General features: G+C 48.8%; 1 protein-coding gene, 1 long non-coding RNA gene and 5 other non-coding genes across 7 annotated transcripts; 2 read left to right on the top strand and 5 right to left on the bottom strand.

Moving 5' to 3' along the window:
- Positions 1-198: 198 nt before the first annotated feature.
- Positions 199-3,129, bottom strand: LOC109256793 (uncharacterized). Its single transcript, XR_002075778.2, has 5 exons — positions 2,807-3,129; positions 1,685-1,783; positions 1,319-1,395; positions 927-977; positions 199-326 (listed from the first exon to the last, which is right to left on the bottom strand). It is a non-coding gene; the product is annotated as an uncharacterized LOC109256793 (long non-coding RNA).
- Positions 398-471, bottom strand: LOC128776023 (small nucleolar RNA SNORD99). Its single transcript, XR_008420998.1, has one exon. It is a non-coding gene; the product is annotated as a small nucleolar RNA SNORD99 (small nucleolar RNA).
- LOC128776017 (small nucleolar RNA SNORA61) lies at positions 1,159-1,291 on the bottom strand. Its single transcript, XR_008420992.1, has one exon. It is a non-coding gene; the product is annotated as a small nucleolar RNA SNORA61 (small nucleolar RNA).
- Positions 1,521-1,651, bottom strand: LOC128776015 (small nucleolar RNA SNORA44). Its single transcript, XR_008420991.1, has one exon. It is a non-coding gene; the product is annotated as a small nucleolar RNA SNORA44 (small nucleolar RNA).
- LOC128776006 (small nucleolar RNA SNORA16B/SNORA16A family) lies at positions 2,142-2,276 on the bottom strand. The gene has a single exon (XR_008420982.1). It is a non-coding gene; the product is annotated as a small nucleolar RNA SNORA16B/SNORA16A family (small nucleolar RNA).
- A 5,302-nt stretch (positions 3,130-8,431) lies between the features above and the next one.
- TRNAK-CUU (transfer RNA lysine (anticodon CUU)) lies at positions 8,432-8,504 on the top strand. Its single transcript has one exon. It is a non-coding gene; the product is annotated as a tRNA-Lys (tRNA).
- Positions 8,505-9,891: 1,387 nt separating this feature from the next.
- On the top strand, positions 9,892-11,345 carry RAB42 (RAB42, member RAS oncogene family). The gene is made up of 2 exons (XM_019432547.2): positions 9,892-10,183; positions 10,790-11,345. The coding sequence occupies exons 1-2, from the start codon at positions 9,939-9,941 to the stop codon at positions 11,211-11,213; spliced, it is 669 nt and encodes a 222-aa protein (XP_019288092.1). The 5' UTR covers positions 9,892-9,938; the 3' UTR covers positions 11,214-11,345.
- Positions 11,346-17,068: the final 5,723 nt, after the last annotated feature.

Raw genomic sequence — 17,068 nt, 5'->3', positions numbered from 1 at the left:
TTTTTTTAAGGAACACCAGTCTTAGGCTCAGCCTGAATTTTCAGGCTTACTGAAGGAGACATTTATATAAATGGGAAGTTACAGAACTCATCATATTATCCTTTAATTAAAAAAAGGATAAAAAATAAAAATAAAGAGTTTAACACTGTAATGGGGAATAACCAGCAGCTTGAAGGACATTAAGAATATGGACACAAGCATACTTTAAGTCTTTTATTGGTCACTTACATACCACATGCCAGCATTAGCAGAAATACAGAGGTCATGGTTTTCCACCGAAAATAACCTGTTGTCTTTTAGCTTGCCTCTTCCATAAGGTCTGTCTCCTGAAAAGGAAGTGTATGCCAGTGTGTTAATATTCCCCCAATTAATTAATGCCACCCAGACATTTTTCCCAAACTGGTCTCAGTCCCATATCCGCATTTATCATCCATAGATGTCCACTCAGATTAGGTTTCATCCTGGACCAGTCAGCCTAACAAAACATACCCTGAACTAGATGAACTACTTGTTTCTGCCCAACCCATCTCCCACACTTCAGGAAAGGGGCCAGTATGATCCCATGGTTTGAGGTTTCCCCAAACCTCAGAGCAGGAGCTCAAACCACGACTGCACATTCAAAGCAATCAGCCTTTGCTGCTGAAGGTGCAGGGCTTTGGCATCTGGTACTTTCTACTCACAGCACGTTGTGCTCTTTCTAGCCTTCCAACAGGATAGGCAAATCTAACAGACCAAATCACACCAAACATTTTTCTCTTCTGGCCATGAACAGCTAACAGGTATAAGCGATGTAGTATTAAAAAGCTAAGACTTTCTTTCATACAGGCCTAAGCTGCCTCATGATTCACTACACTACTTAGGGTTTACAACACTCCACCGCTTGGCGCTGTAAGGAAGCTACAGTGAAGTTTAGGTAGCCAACTTACCCAACTATAGATCCATAATCACAGATAAGGACAGCTTTACTGGTAACAGATCTTTAAAAAAACAAAAACAGGACACACTCAACCAAGAGGCAAGAAGGACATTCATGTTGATCAAATTCAGAAGTATTAAGTCAGCCATCACTACAACTGCCCAGACCTTCACCTACATCCTCCCTTTAGGCCTAAGATTATCCCATTTTACAGGGGAGGAGGAGATCAAAGAGAATTCAAATCTTGTTTGAAACTAGCCTCCAAGCTATATACCAGACGATAAGCACTGGGAGGCTAGTTTCAGTGTTCTTTTTCCTCCTTTTACGACCACCAAGACCAGTGTTCAGATCCGATGGGAAAGGGAACCGGAGGGTCAGGATGTCTTCAGCATCTAACTTTACCTTATCTAAAGCACAGCAACAACCTGGTAACTTCAGATTCTTCAGTAGCAGATACTTCCAGGACACTTGGGGGCAACCTGCAGAAAAAAGGGTGAAAGCTCTAAACGAAAAAGTTGATCGAAACACCCATCTACCATCCACGTGGTAGTTTATGGAAAACACCCGGACTCACTTAGAAGGCTTCCAGCCCAGGTCCCAAGCCGTTTATAGGAAAGGCGAGTGGCAGCTGCAGGTATTATGCTGACCTGTGCTGTCAAAGTCTCTCCAGGTTGCTCTCGCATGCAGTTGGAGATCCCATGGCCACAACCGGCCACAGCCCTTGGAAACATGCTGTACTGACCCACCAGGCAGTTCCCAGAAACCTACCGGGTCCTGAGATGGTTGTGTTCCATCACAGTCCTGACCACAGAATCCTCACCAGAAAGCTCAACCTCAGAGTCATCCTGGAATCTTCATCTGGCACAACTAAGACGAGAACACAGTTGTCCTGAATGACATTGTTCCCTTCTTCTGGTCTTGAGAATCAAAATGTTTGACTGGCTTTTGACCCTGGTACTTATGCCTTAAGCTTTTCAGGGCAGTGACCCAGAGCACTGTTAAGATCTGTGCCACTTGCCACTAGATTTTCCCAACACATGTCCAACCCATTCCCACTGCCTGCCACTCCATACTTGTTCTTCATCTCAGCAATCTATTTCTCAGAAGTCTTATTCTAGCAACTCTATGCAAGACCCATCAACAGAGCATTTCTGTTGGCCTCTGGAAACCTGTCTATTGTAATAAAGGATTCCACCTATACCGGAGAAATGGCAGGTACCATGGGAATTGTCTTTTCCTGATATGTTGCAGATCAGTTACAGCAAACAGAACGGCGACCGTCAAGGAAAACTGTCACTCTGGGCTCCTTTTTGACCACAGCAGCTATGTGGAAGCAGCTGCAGCTTCGATAAGGGCCACAGGGCAATTTAGGTCTCAGGACCGCCACAAATGCTGTCCAACCCTCAGACTCCCCTAAATCCTGTGCACTATTGCATAACTGAAATTCACCTACTGAGCATGCTGGAGACCAAATAAGAGAACAGATACCTTACTACCAGGTCCCAACTTCTTCATTTTTGTTATGTACCAGTGTTTTGTCTCATTTAATCTTTACAGGACCATTTTATCATCCGTTTTACGGACAGGTTTAAATTAAGCTATTTACTGAAAGTCGCCAATCAGTGTAGAAAAGCCACAGAACTGGAATTTAAAATAGGTTCTAAAGGACTCGAGCTCCAAAAATCCCTTTTTATCCACCTGCATGAATTCCTTAACATGTCCTGCAGCCAGATAACAGGTAAAGTCACTTCCCCAAGGTCGCCCAATAAGTAGCTGTAATGGGCCGATTCAGTTTCCGATCCCGCTGACACCACCACGCGGCGTCTCCCTAGTTAGGCCACTACAGGCCCAAGGCTGCCCTGCACCCCGCTGCCTGGCCGCGTTACTCACCCGTCACAGCGCGGGCCGAGGCGGGAGCAGGAGCGGCCCTCTCGGGGTCCGGCCCCTCTCATCGCGCATGCGACCGACCAGGCCTTCTGGACCTCGGTCCCAGCAGGCCGGGAGGCCCGGCAACTGAGAGCCGCGCTCAACATCCCTCAGCCTCGGGAGGCAGCCCGGGCGAGTGAAGGGCCGGTGGCGGCCAAGCTACGGTAGGGTAAGTGGAAGAATGCGCGTGACTTGCAGCAGATCTGAGACAGCGGCGCACGAAGCGACACCTGCACGGCGGCTGGGAAAAGGGACGTCGGAACGTTGGGAGAGGGCTTTTATAGGCCTCGCCCTTGGCGGCCGCGCCCGACCACTGCGGCAACGCGCCCGCGCAGACCTCTGGGAGTTGTAGTCCGTCTGCCCTCAAGCGCCGGGAGGCGCGTCAGGCTCTGAGTTCTAAGCGCGTGCGGAGTCGCTGCCTTCTTGCCGGGAAGAGAGCAGCCTTCCGCCCGTGTTCCGCACTCGCTGAACGTCTGGGACTCGGCACTGGGCTCGCAAATGAAGCCGACTCGCTATCCCCGCTGGAGCTCAGTCAGACATCCAAAGTCGGGAAATGACGCGGTGAGCTGCGTCGGGGCTCGGCTCCGACCGCGGCGGGCCGACCGAGGAGCAGCGCCGGGTGCTCCGATGGGTGTGGAGAGGCGCTCTGCGAGCTCTTCTGGGGGCGTGGCCCTTTGGGAGGGTTTCTCAGCAAGGAAGACGCGATCGATTTACTCAGAAGATGAATGCATTATTTGTTCATTTCCCGCTAATAGATAAGTAACTTTGCCGAGCACTTACTCAGATTATGCTCGATTATCTCAACTAGTTTCCGCAACAACCCTGTGTGTAGGTTTGTAGTTATGCCCTTTTTACAGATCAGAAAACTGAGGGATGCATCACCCAGGTAACTAACGAGGGAAGGGCCTGAATCCACGAGTCCACGGCAGAGACCACGCTCAGAATCGCTGTGCCATGTACATGTTTTGTCCATGGAATGAATAAACGTCAATGTAAAAACAAGAAGTTGTCAAGAATTAAATACGTGTTCTGTGCTTACTCTATTCGTTAATTTTTATCCTTAATATACTCATTAAAAAGGAGGTACTACTATTGTTCTCATTTAATAGAGAAAACAACAGACTGTAAGGCAAGAAACTTCCTGGTGACTTCCAAATGAGTTTCTCCAGCCTTACTTTTCTGAGCTCCAGACCTTGTATCCTGCAGCGTCCCCGAACTTCTACACTTGGCTATCTAATAAATAGGCTTCTCAGAACATAGCCTTTCCTCCTCCACACCTGCTCTTCCCAATCTCAGCAAATCCTTGGAGTGATCCTGGACTCCTCTTTCTCTATCATCCCACTTAAAATCCATCAGCAAATCCTACATTCTCCACCTTTGAGATGTGACAGGAATCTGACCATTTCTTACCACCTCCACTGATGCTATCATTGCCGGCTGACAATCACGGTAGCCTCCTAATTAGTCTCCCTGATTCTACCATTCTCCCCTATAGTCTGGTCTCAACAACCAGCCAATGGTGTGTAAAGAACACAAGGTTTTCATTTTGATGAAGTCTAGCATGTCCATTTGCTTTCTTTTATGCTTTGTGCTTTCTGTGTCCTATTTTAAAAATCTTTGCCTAACTTAAAAGTGTTAAAGATTTTCCCCTCTGTTTTCATCTGGAAGTTTAAGAGTCTTAGCTCTTACAGTTAGATCTAGGATTCATTTTTTAGTTAATTTTTTGCGTATGGTGTAAGAGTCAAAGTTTGCTTATTTACTGCATATGGCTCTCCAGTTGTTCCATCTTCATTTGTTGAAAAAGATTATCCATCTAATTGGTTTGACACCTTTGTAAAAATCAGTTAACCGTATGTGTAGGTCTGTTTCTGTACTCAATCCTACACTGTCCGGATTACTGTAGCTTTTTAATAAGTTTTGAAATAGGGTACTATAAGTCATGCAACTTTGTTCTTTTTCAAAATTGTTTCAGCTGTTCAGTCTTTGCATTTCCATGTAAATTTTAGTGTCAGCTAATTTTGTATTTTTTCTAATGTTTATTTTTCAGAGAGCGTGCTTGCATACATGGGAGAGGGGCAGAGAGAGAGGGAGACAGAAGATCTGAAGTGACCTCTGTACTGACAGCAGAGAGCACAATGCGGGGCTTGAACAGATCATGACTGGAGCCCCTAATTTGTATTTTTTTAAAACCCTACTGGCTGGAGGGTGCCTGGATGGCTCAGGCCGTTGAGCGTTGGACCCTTGATTTTGGCTCAGGTCATGATCCCAGGGTCATGAGATCAAGCCCCAAATCAGGCTCTGTGCTGAGTGTGGAGCCTGCTTAAGATTCTCCCTCTCTCTCTCTCTCTCTCTCCCTCTCTCTCTCTCTCTCCCCCCCTTTCTCCCTCCCTCCCTCTGCCCTCTCCTCCTCTTGCATGCTCTCTAAAATATAAAAATAAAAGCCTACTGGGATTTGGTTGGAATTGCATTGAATCTGTAGACTTAATTTGGGGAGAACTGATAACAATCTTTTTTAAAAAATATTTATTTTTGGGAAAGTGCAAGCAAGGGAGGGGCAGAAGAGGGGGACAGAAGATCCAAAGTGGACTCTGCGCTGACAGGCTGACAGCAGCGAGCCCCATGGGGGGCTTGACTCAAGAACAATGACCTGAAGTTGGACGCTCAACTGACTGAGCCATTCAGGTGCCCCTGACAACAATCTTGAGTCCTCTCATCCATGAGTATGGTATACCTCTCCATTTAAGTCATCTTTAACTTTTCTCAACAGTGTTTTTTAATTTTCAGTGTACAGATCTTATATATCTTTTGTCAAATCTATCCCTAAGTCTTTCATATTTCTGATGCCATTGTAGATGGCATTTTTGTTGATTTCAAATTCTAAATGGTCATTGCTAGTATATATAGAATTAATTTTTGCATATTAACATATCCTTGCTAAACTCCTGTATTAGTTTTGGCACCTCTTTTGTAAGTTCCTTAAGATTTTTCACAAGTCTGTGAATAAAAAGACAGGTTTACTTCTTCCTTTTCCAACCTGGATGCCTTTTCTTTCTTTTTCTTGCCTTTTAATATTGGCTAGGACCTCCGGTACAATATTGAATTAATAAGTTACGTTTCATCAAAATTAAAACTCTTGGCAGGGGGGCCACCTGAGTGGCTCAACTGGTTGAGTGTCTGACTTTGGCTCAGGTCATGATCTCATGGTTCATGGGTTTGAGCCCCACGTCAGCCTCTGTGCTGACAGCGTGGAGCCTGCTTCAGATTCTCCGTCTTGTTCTCTCTCTGCTCCCTCCCACCCTTAAAAAAGTAGACATTTAAAAATTTCAAAAAAGTAACTCTCAGGCGGGGGACAGTTAGGAGAATTAAAAACGGACATGGGGAAACTTTTTGGCATGTTACATGGTTGTGGTAATGGTTTCATGGATGTACATGTGCATCAAAACTCATCACATTGTACACTATAATATGTACAGTCTACTGTGTGCAAATTATACCTCAATAAAGATGTAAAAATAAAAACCATAACCAAGAAAAAATTTACGTCCTATTATTCAGCTGCTCAAAAATCTCCACTGATTTTGCAACACATTTGGAATAAAAGCTGAAGTTCCATAATGGCCTCTGAAGCCACATGATTTGGCTCCTCCTCCTCTCTGCCCTCATCACCCACCACTTGCTCCCTCATTCATTCTGCTCCCTTTTCTCAGCCTCTCTGCTCTGCTTGTAGCATCATTGCCTGATCTCACCTCAGGGCCTTTGCTCTTGCTGTTCTTCTTGCCTGGAACTATCCTCTCTGGATATCAGAGACAACCACACTACTCATTCCTTCACTTTATGTAACCTCCTCAGGACACCCTATTTTGATATAGCTACCCTGCCACCCTTTAAGCTATTGTTCTGCTTGATTGTTATTTATGGCACTTATTGCCTCTTGACATCACATTATACATGGATTTATTTTCTGTCTTCCCCATTACAATGTGAGCTGCCAATAACAGGAATTGTGTCTTTTTATCTTCACTGCTATATAAGTGCCTGGTATATAAGAGACAGCACTTATTGAAACAATTACTAAGTAAATGAATTAATTAATTAATGAAACTTGGCCAAGGCCACATAGCTAGTAAGTGGCAGTTGGAACTAAAACCTAGATCTATCTCATGTAAATGTGCATAACTTACCTGCCATGTTATACAGTTCCTCCATGACTACTTCATGAGGTGGGCACCGTGATTTGCCTTACTTAGCAGAAGGGGAAGCAGGGGGTGGGGAATCACTTTCCTCACCCCTAATCACATAGTCTATGGCAAGGTCAGCTGACATCTGGACTCTGGTGCTAGGTGCAGAGGTCAGGCACATGACCCCATCCCACAGCAGGAGTGTCCAGGAGAGGAAGTTCAAAGACTCCAATGCTGACAGTGCACTGCCCATGTGTGCTAACCACAAAGCCTTCTGGCAATGTTGGGTTCAAACTGCATTTCAAGCTGTTTCATGCCTCTTTGCCTTTGCCCAGATGCCCCTGCCTGGAGTGCCCTTCCTCTTTGACCTCCCCAGCTCCTACTTGTCCTTGGGGACTCAGCTTCAGCATCACCTCCTGCATGAGGTCTTCTCTGACCCTGTAGCTCCCTGAGCCCAGCCCTATTGTGGGATTTGACTGACTGAATTAATGAATAAATAGCACTTACCTGCTTTTATTCATTCATTAAGCCATAAATATTTACTGAGTTCCTGTTTTGTCCCAAGCACTGAGGATACAATCATAGATCACTGCCCTCAAGTAACCTAGGAGGGAGACAGCACAGTGGACAAAAGGGCATGTGACCTCATTGGCCAGGTGGTGAGAGGCTTCTTGAGGACAGGGATCTAATCTAAGGTATGAAGTAGGAGTTAGCCCTTTGAAGAGAGAGAGTGTGTTCCTGGCAGAGGGTTGAGAAGAGGAAAGATGTTCAGTATGGCTGGAGCTCAGAGTACCAGTGGTGGGTAAAGAAGGCGCTTAAGGGCTGGGGTGCCTGGGTGGCTCAGTTGGTTAATTGTCGGACTCTTGGTTTCAGCTCAGGTGATGATCTTATGGTTCCTGGTCCAGGTTCGTGGTCCAGGTTCCGCACGGTCAGCACGGAGCCTACTTGGGATTCTCCCTCTCTCTCTCTGCCCCTCTCCCACCCTCTCAAGAACATGTGCAAGCATGTATGTGGTGGGGGGCACTCTCTGTGTGTCAAAATAAACTTTAAAAAAGGAGGAAGAGAGTGAAGAGGAGAGAAGAGGAGAGGGAGGAGAGGGAGGAGGGGGAGGAGGAGGAGGCTGGTGCATCCATAGAGATCTGACACAAAAATAATTTTCCATCTGAACAGAGGTGCGGAGAATATCTCAATGGAGGAATCAGTGGGGCAGGTGGGAGTGATGCAGACTCTTAATTTGGGGAAACCTGGTAGGAAGGATTTCTCTTCCTCTCTCCTACTCCTAGAGGTAGGGAAGGAGCAGAGACATGGGCCCCTTCAGGCTCTACCATGCAGGTGACCAATGACTGAGATTATGCGGAGACCCTCAAAGTGGCTTCTTACTGATTTCTTAGGAGTTAGCCAGAAGAGGGACACCTGGCTGGCTCAGTTGGTAGAGCATGTGACTCTTGATCTCAGGGTTGTGAGTTCAAGTCTCATGCTGGGTGTAGAGATTACTTACATACATACATACATACATACATACATACATACATACATACATACACTTTAAAAAAAAGAGTTAGCTAGAAGAAAATTGGGCCTTCCTAGATCCTGCCAGAAATAGAAATACCAAACAAGGCTTTGCCCTTGGGTAAACTTGGCAGCTAGAATGTATTCCTTGCTGAGTGATCTTGGATTATTTAATCTCTCTGAGCCTCAGTTTCCTCATCTGTGGAAATGAGCAGAACAACATCTAAAACTCACAAGGTGAGAAGGAAATATGACATGATTGTTTGCAACAGTGAGGATTCCCCTCACCACCAATTTGCCAAAACAAATTAAACTGGTAAAATCCACCCACATTGGACAGTGGGATTAAACCAATAGACAAGCTGTGTGAGACCAGCCAGCACCTCAGCCTTGATACCTTGGGTTTCCAGAAGGCCTGACTGGGGAGAATAGAGTAGATCTTGGAAGCAGCTGTCCCCGCCTTACCCTTGCCACTAACCCAAGTGAGACCTGACCACTGTGCCCTGGAAACTCTTGGTACTTGATTTGCAGTCCCCTTTCGTGGCATCGAGGGGATAACAAAGATGGAGACAAACTGAGATGTGAGTCTCAGCTGTGCTCTGTGACCTGAGACAAGCCTCAGTCTCCTCAGCTCTAAAATGGGCACACAGTGGCCCTCTCAAAATTGTTGCCCACAGAATGTGAAGAAATGACCATCTGGCCTCATAAATGTCTGTTGTCAAGGCCCCAGACCAACTGCACTCCCTCTGGAATCACATTTGTCTGTCCTGCCTCTTCTACTAGCCCTGTCCAAGTCTCTCTCTGGGCCCTGAGGCCCAGCCCAGGTAGGTGCTAAGGATGCAATGGGGTTGTTAAACATTGAACCTGACCATGGAACAGGAGGCCCTAGGCCAGGGCCAATGGGGCTCCTGGAAAGGAGCACCTGGGCAGGGAAGGGGCATCTATAAACCATCAACTTTCTAGAGTGGCATCTCCAGGTCCAGCAGCAGGGGCCCAACCGGGGAACTGCCTGGAGAGCGGGGCTGGAGAGAGAAGCCAGCACAGCAGCAGCGGCGACTGAATGAGGTGGACACTCTGGCTGTGTTAGTTTCGGGCCAGTGCCTGTCTCGTTCTCATTCCTCGCTCTTCCTCCAACCCACATTGCCTTCTTTCATCTCTCATCCTAAGAAGTAGGGGTTATTATCCCCATTTTGGAAGACGAAACTGGGGTTCAGAGAGGCGAGCACGTGCCCGGGTGTCTCAGCCGCCAGGCCTCCGGGGTGGGTCACTAGCACAACGCGCCCCCCGGCCGCGGTCCCGTGTCTCGGCGCTGGGGCCCAGAGGGCGGCGCCAGCCAGCGAGCCGCGGGGCGGGGCGGGGCCAGGCCGGACCCGCCACTGGCCTCCGGCGGGGGCGGCGAGAAGGGGGCCATGGAGGCACCGGACTGCCACTACCAGTTTCGGATCGCGCTGCTGGGGGACGCGGCCGTTGGCAAGACGTCGCTGCTGCGGCGCTACGTGGCGGGAGCGCCCGGGGCCCCGGAGCCCAAGCCCGAGCCCGAGCCCGAGTGGGCGCCCACAGTGGGCGTCGAGTTCTACAGCCGCAAGCTGCAGCTGCCCGCCGGGCCGCGCGTCAAGCTGCAGCTTTGGGACACCGCGGGCCACGAACGCTTCAGGTGCGGGGAGGGCGGGGTGAGAGACTTCGGGGTGGTCAGTGTCCCCGGCCTCCACGGCTACCCCCCAGCGGGGTTGGCCTCAGTGGCCCAGGTACAGGTCTGGGGAATGCCCTGGTCTCTAGCCCTTCACTCGGAGTCCTTACACAAATGCAGCCAGTGGCCTGAGACCCTGATGCTGGGAGGGCAGAAGGGCCCTGCTCTGGAAGGCTGGAGGGATGGGTGACCCGGCTGCTGAGAGAGCCCACGGAGCAGAGCGGGAAGTGTCAGGGAGCCGTGAAAGGACGAGAGATTTGGGTGGGCCTGGAAGGATGCATAGGAATTTGCCAGAAAACGGGAAGCAAAAAGCTGCAATCAGGAAAACATCAGGCTTCCTCCAGGAATGGAGGAATGGTCCAGAGGGTATGTGACTGGAACTTGCTCCCTAGCTGAGGGGCACAGGCACTCTCTTGAGAGACACGGATGTCAGGAGCAGAGAAGTACTGAGCAGTGTGAAATGAGCTATGGGGCCTGTGGGGCAGTCAGTGCTCGTGAGGGAAGCCCTGTCTTTGGGGGGGGTGGGGGGTCTTGAAGGCATAAACCTCGCCCAGCTCACTCCCCCTCCTTCAGGTGCATCACCAGGTCCTTTTACCGGAATGTGGTAGGTGTCCTACTGGTCTTTGATGTGACAAACAGGAAGTCCTTTGAACATATCTGCGACTGGCACCAGGAGGTCATGGCCACTCAGGGCCCAAACAAGGTGATCTTCTTACTGGTTGGCCACAAGAGTGATCTGCAGAGCACCCGTGTTGTCTCAGCCCAGGAGGCAGAGGAGCTGGCTGCCTCCCTGGGCATGGCCTTCATGGAGACCTCGGCCAAAAAGAACTGCAATGTGGACCTGGCCTTCAACACCCTTGCTGACGCCATCCAGCAGGCTCTGGAGCAGGGGGACATCAAGCTGGAAGAGGACTGGGGGGGTGTCCGGCTCATCCACAAGGCCCAAGTCCCCAGGTCCCCCCACAGGAAGCAGCCCCCAGGCCCATGTCAGTGTTGACTCTGGGAGGGAAAGGGTTAAACCTCTGTCAACCTCAGAAGTGCTGCTGGAATGGGGAGTGGCAGGATCTTTCTGGAGATCAAATGGCAGGATGTATCCAAAGGGTTAACATAAACAGTATCTTAGCAGTCACTCTTGGGGTCTCAGGGACTTTCTTCCAGAAAGATTTTCTTCCAGCAAGCTCTAAGAAGTCACGTGTACAGCAGCTTCCTGTCCTTCAGCCTGTTTCCTCAGTTGTCAGTGGGGCTCATTAAAGACCCACATCACGGCAGGGGGTGGGGGCATGGGGGGTGGGTGGGAGTGTGTGGGCATGAATGAGACAATGAATGTGGGGACATGCTCAGCCCAGAGCCAGCCATCCGGTAAGAACTGAATAACAAGAACTGTCCTCATCACTCTTTCCCATCTTGGACAGTTCTGGCAGTGTTTCTGAGCTTGGACGCTGAGACGCACCGCGTCTGGAAGCTGCTGCACAGACAAGGACTGGGCAGGAAATTTCAGGGCAAGCCTACCTCGGAGCCTCCTTAGGTCCTCAGGCTTGGATGAGTCTTAAATGCGTGCCCTGAAACTCAGGGTTGCTGCTCAGAGCCCCTACTCCAAGGCCAGGTGCCTGATCTGGATCTGGAAGGCAGGGATGAACACGAGGGGCCAGCTCCTAGGTTAGGCACACAGTGGACACTCTGATTAGCCACCAAGTTGTTCCTTTGGGGGTGAAGAACCCACAGCCTCCTACCCCCACCCATTTGTCCCTGGGAGGGCAGCGATGGTGTTGATGGTGGGTTCACAGCACCCTCTGGAAACTGCCCACATCCAATGTTAATCTATTGAATCCACTGGGGCTGGGAGGAGTGTTTAAAAGCCTGGCTTTCTTTGCCCCAACTCAGAAGGTCAAACCCAGCTTTGTCAGTCTTCATGGGGCAAATTGAGGCCATTGTTCTTACAACATCACCGTTCTTCTCCCTCTGCTTAGTCACACCTCCTTCCCCCACTCCCCCAAGGGTATTGGGTATAGGGTATTGCTCTCCAGAATACCCTAATCCATATCTGCTCACTAATCCTCATCTCAGAAATTGCCTCCTGGAGAACAGGAACTGCTAGGCAGAAAATACCTTGGGGCAATCTGGGAATGCTTCCTGGAGATGGTATTTATGTTGGTAAGAATCTCAGCAGGTGTAGGGCACATGGGTGGCTCAATAAAGCATCCAACTCTTGATTTCGGCTCAGATCATGATCTCAGGGTTCATGAGTTTGAGCCCAGCATGGCATCAGGCTCTGTGCTCGCAGCCGGGAGCCTCCTTAGGATTCTCTCTCTTTCTCTCCCCCACTCTCACATTTTCTCTGTCTCTCGCCCTCTCTCAAAATAAAGAAGAAGAAGAAGAAGAAGAAGAAGAAGAAGAAGAAGAAGAAGAAGAAGAAGAAGAAGAAGAAGAAGAAGAAGAAGAAGAATCTGCAGGAATAGGAGGGGTGTCATTGTGCCAGTGGGCACAGGAAGGGCATGGACAGTTGCCACAGCAAAAGAGCAAAACCATTTAATTCACTTTGTGACCTGGGGACTTACTCAGTCTCAGATTCCTCTTCAGTATCATGTGACTGATAATCCCTTCTTCCAAGGGCTCTTGGGAGGTTTCTAGTCAAGGTGGGTTTCTTAGCTTCTTCCCCATAGGGGATGGGCCAGGGTGGGTCTCGCTGTGCTCTGCCTCCTCTTTTACTACTATTTTTAAAGTTTATTTTGAGAGTCAGATGATATCAAGAGTCAGATGCTTAACCAACTTGAGCTACTCAGGCACCCCAAGGATCACCTCTTACCCATAGATAGTATCATCCCAGCTGCCAAAAGTAGGGTAAGCTTTGCAGTCAAGTTTGAATCTCAGCTCCACTGTGTAACTGTGGGACCCTGGGGAACTCACTTCATCTCTGCAAGCCACAGTGGACTCCTCTGGAAAAAGAGGATAGTAATACCTAACTCACAGGGTTTTAGAAAGGATTAGATGAGGGGCTCCTGGGTGGCTCAGTTGGTTAAAGCGTGTGACTTCGGCTCAGGTCATGATTTTGCAGTTTGTGGGTTTGAGCCCCACATCAGGCTCTATGCTGACAGCTCAGAGCTTGGAGCCTGCTTCGGATTCTGTGTCTCCCTCTCTCTCTGCCCCTTCCTCACTCATGCTCTGTCTCTCTCCTTCTCTCTCTCAAAAATAAATAAAGATTAAAAAGAAATTTTCTTTCTTAAGAAAAGATTAGATGAGAAATTTAAGGCAGTGCTGGCCACACAGTAGGAATTCACAAAATGGATGTCCCCTTCTTCCCCTGAGGGTTTTGCTTCTAATCACTGTAAGGGAACAGAGACTACCAAAGTAAACACTTTGGGGAAATAACAAGGATTCCAGACTCTACCAAAGATCTTAAAAGATCTTGACCGCACCCCCACCCTGCTCCCTGCCTCCAGACCCAGAGATGTGAACTGGGCTCTGCTTTCTTATTAAGGGTGAGATTCCACAATCGTCCCTTCGGGGCTATCCCTAGGCTAGTCTGAACACACAAAACTCCCTCTCCAAAGCAGCACTCTGGCTAAACCCTCTCTGGCCATAGCAGCTTCCGCATGGTCAAGCTCCCAGGCCTGGATCCCTGCGTTTTGCCCTTTAGAAGGCACAGAGCCAAAGTCTGCTACCTGTAGGCCCTTTCTGAAGATCCAGCCTGCCCTGGGAGCCACTGAAACCTAGTGGGTAAAGAGGGTAGACCCATCCTGCTCTCCACACATGAGGCTGGAACTGAAGATGTTGGGGGTGGGAGTCTAATCTCTCTACCTCTGAGCCTCAGTCTTTATGGTAAAATGAGAACAATTCCTACGTCACAGGTTTGTTAGAGGATTAAATATGATGACATGTGTTAAGTGCCCAATGAGTGTTAACTTCCTTCTGTTAACAAGCTCCCTTTGGGTCTTTCATGTGCCCATCCCTTGTCTGGAATGTCCTTTCTCCATCTATGTCAAAACTCTATTCATCCTTCAAGGTTTGGCCCAACCTAATGTATCAGTTCCTTCTCTGAGCCTTTAGGGCACCTGAGTGGCTCCCTTCTTTGAGATTTCAGGCTCTGCCGTCTCTTATCATTTTGCCCCACTAGACTCTAGCATTTCAAGGCCACGGTTTCCATGAGAAGGAAAGACAATGGGCCAAGAGCACAGGTCTGAGTCCTAGCCTGCCCAGTGACCTCAGACAGGTCATAATGACCTCTCCAGACCTTAATGTTCTTACCAGTAAAATAAAGGGCAGCACTGGGTGATGCTGGGGCCTTTTTTAACTATAGGTAACTGTGAGGCTTCAGTCCAGCTCTGGTCTCCTCCTCCCTGCTTCCCCTCATTCAGGCACACGGGACTTTCCAGGATGACTTTCTGGTACTAGATGCTTCCTTTTGTGTCCTCAAAACTCACTCCTGTTGTTGCAGCCACACCCTACCTCTATCTTTTGGTTAATACTTTCCTAGGAAAACCTCATATGCCATATCCCTTTACTTTTAGTTCAAATTAACTGCAGCAACTTCCTGGCTGTACCCCTCCCACCCGCCTCCAACTCCATTCTCCACACTGGCAGCCAGAGCAAGTCTTTTAACATGGAAACACAATCACATTAGTCCTCCCCCTAAAGCTCCACTGGCTCCCCATCACCTGGACAGTAGTTTTCAAACTTTTTGTTTATATGCTTATTTTTAGCATCAGAATCTTCTTATCTTTTAGTCCTAAAAATTCCCCCAATTAGGAAAAGGTATTGCTCAGGCTGAAGAGGGGTGGGAAGCCTAAGGCCAGCCTTCTGGGCCACCAACACTACACCCTCCCATTCCTGCAAGACAGACAGATACACAGATACACAGATACACAGATACACAGATACACACACACACACACACACACACACACATGCACACACACAGCAGCCTCTGAAGACTTTGACACTACTGCCTGCAAGCTGTCCACCTCTCAAGTTTACTTGCTGCTCATCTCTGGACATCGTCTCCCAGTGTTACACCTTGTGCTTGAGCCACATGATGCACTGACCTCTTTACACCTCTGGGCCTTTGCATATGCTGTTCTTAGTCACCCCCACCTTGTCTCCATAAGAGTTAGGGAGACAGGGCAGAGGCAGGCTCTGGAAGTCAGATGGACTTGGCTGAAGCCTCGGCACCAACACAAGCTGTGTGATTTGGAGTAAGTTAAACTTTTAACTCTCAGTTTCCTCCTGGGAACATGGGATTAGATAAGATACTACAATTACACTGTGTGACACAGGCCAAGCACATTCTTCCTTCTTCAGACTTGTTGGGAAAACACAATGCACTTATCTATGGAAGGCACTTGGCACAGCATGAGGCACCTGTAAGCACCCTACAAGGACCCTCTACAAGGACGCTGGAGTCCATCAGCCCTGTTGTCCCTGAGCTCCTCAGCACTGGCCTAGGCTCTGGGAATCTGGATATGGTTCTCAGTCAATGAGGAAGAGGGCCTCGAAGCCAGGGTGCTGGTGAGCTGCACTAAGGATGGCCACACCAAGTCAGAAGATGCCTTATAGATCACTTGGTGGTGCCCCTGTCCTGTACTCCTACACACAGTCGTCAAAGCCTGTGAGTGCGCCGTGTAACCATCTTTCAGAATTCCCCCTGCCCTCCACTTCACTACCACCACCTCCATCCAGGCAACAGCCTTCTAGTGAACCTCTCTGCTTCCACACCTGCCCTCTCCCTTCCCCCCTCCTGGCTATTTGTACTCCACTGCCTGGCCAGGGTGATGTTTTAAAACTGCAAACCTGACAATAAATTATATTTAATATAAAAAAAAGAGAAAAAATAAATAAAATCTTGGCATTCTGTTAAAACAAAAACAACTGCAAACCTGATGAAAATCCCCTAGTGGCTCCTGTTACCTTTTGGGTAAAGTGCACTCTTGCTGGGGCCTACGAGGCACTGCATGACCTGGCCTGACTCACCTCACTACACTGCCTCGGGGCTGGCTTCCACGCAGTTCTCTCTCCCTCAAAGAGATCTCCACGCCTTCACCTGAGTCACCAACTCAGTTGGTCAGACTTCCCCCAGTCCTGTGAACCTCTCCTTTGCAACCCTAGGCACAGAGGCAGTTTTACACCCACTCTATGGCAGGACCACTCCATGTTTTTATTCACCAACACAGGCCCAGGCCCAGCTTATAAATACTTGCTGAATGAACAAGCCCCTCCACATACAGATAGGACAAAGCTCGAGATGGATGAAGCCACTTACCTGTCACACAGCTGATCAAGAATTGAGATCTTTTGACTCTACCCCAGCTCTTTCCATTAAACTGCCCAATTCTTTTGTCCCTTTCTGTCCTTAATGAAGGTTTCAAAACTAATTCTGGGTTCCTTCTTGGTTGTCAAGGTCAGTGACTCGTTCCTACTATTGGAACTCAGCGAGAGGCCTTTTGCTGTCTGATATCACCAACAGAACATCCTTTGAGAATGTCACCCAGTGGTATCAGGAGGTTCTGGAAAAAGTGAGACTCTTCAACATCCTTTTCCTGGTGGTAGGCCGCAGAAGTGACCTGGTGCCCAAGCAACAGGTGACGTTGGAGGAAGAGAAGCTGGCTGCCTCTTTGGGTGCTCGCCACGTTGAGACCTTGGCCAAGAGCAACAGGAACATCAGCACGGCCTTTGGGCTGCTCACTTAAGAGAGGGGTTATGGGGCCAAATTCCAAGTGGGAGGGAATGAAAAGCAGGGTCCCATCTCAGGCCAAGATTCAAGGCAGAGGAGAAAAGCAGGACAAGGTGGGTATACCCATGCTGGTGATCTCTGGATGGAACACCCACGCCCCCTGAGGCCCAAGGAACCCTCACAATCCA

The sequence above is a fragment of the Panthera pardus genome, unplaced genomic scaffold (genome assembly GCF_024362965.1).
Source record: "Panthera pardus isolate Hobbes unplaced genomic scaffold, ASM2436296v1 HiC_scaffold_11, whole genome shotgun sequence".
Lineage (NCBI taxonomy): Eukaryota > Metazoa > Chordata > Mammalia > Carnivora > Felidae > Panthera > Panthera pardus.
The sequence above is the reverse complement of the archived record's forward strand: the minus strand, read 5'-3'. Positions and strand labels throughout refer to the sequence as shown.

Excerpts from the sequence above, each read along its gene's own strand:
- RAB42 (XM_019432547.2), top strand. The coding sequence starts at position 9,939 with ATGGAGGCACCGGACTGCCACTACCAGTTTCGGATCGCGCTGCTGGGG. Across the intron at positions 10,184-10,789 it reads GCGGGCCACGAACGCTTCAG|GTGCATCACCAGGTCCTTTT; the intron begins GTGCGGGGAGGG and ends CCCCTCCTTCAG.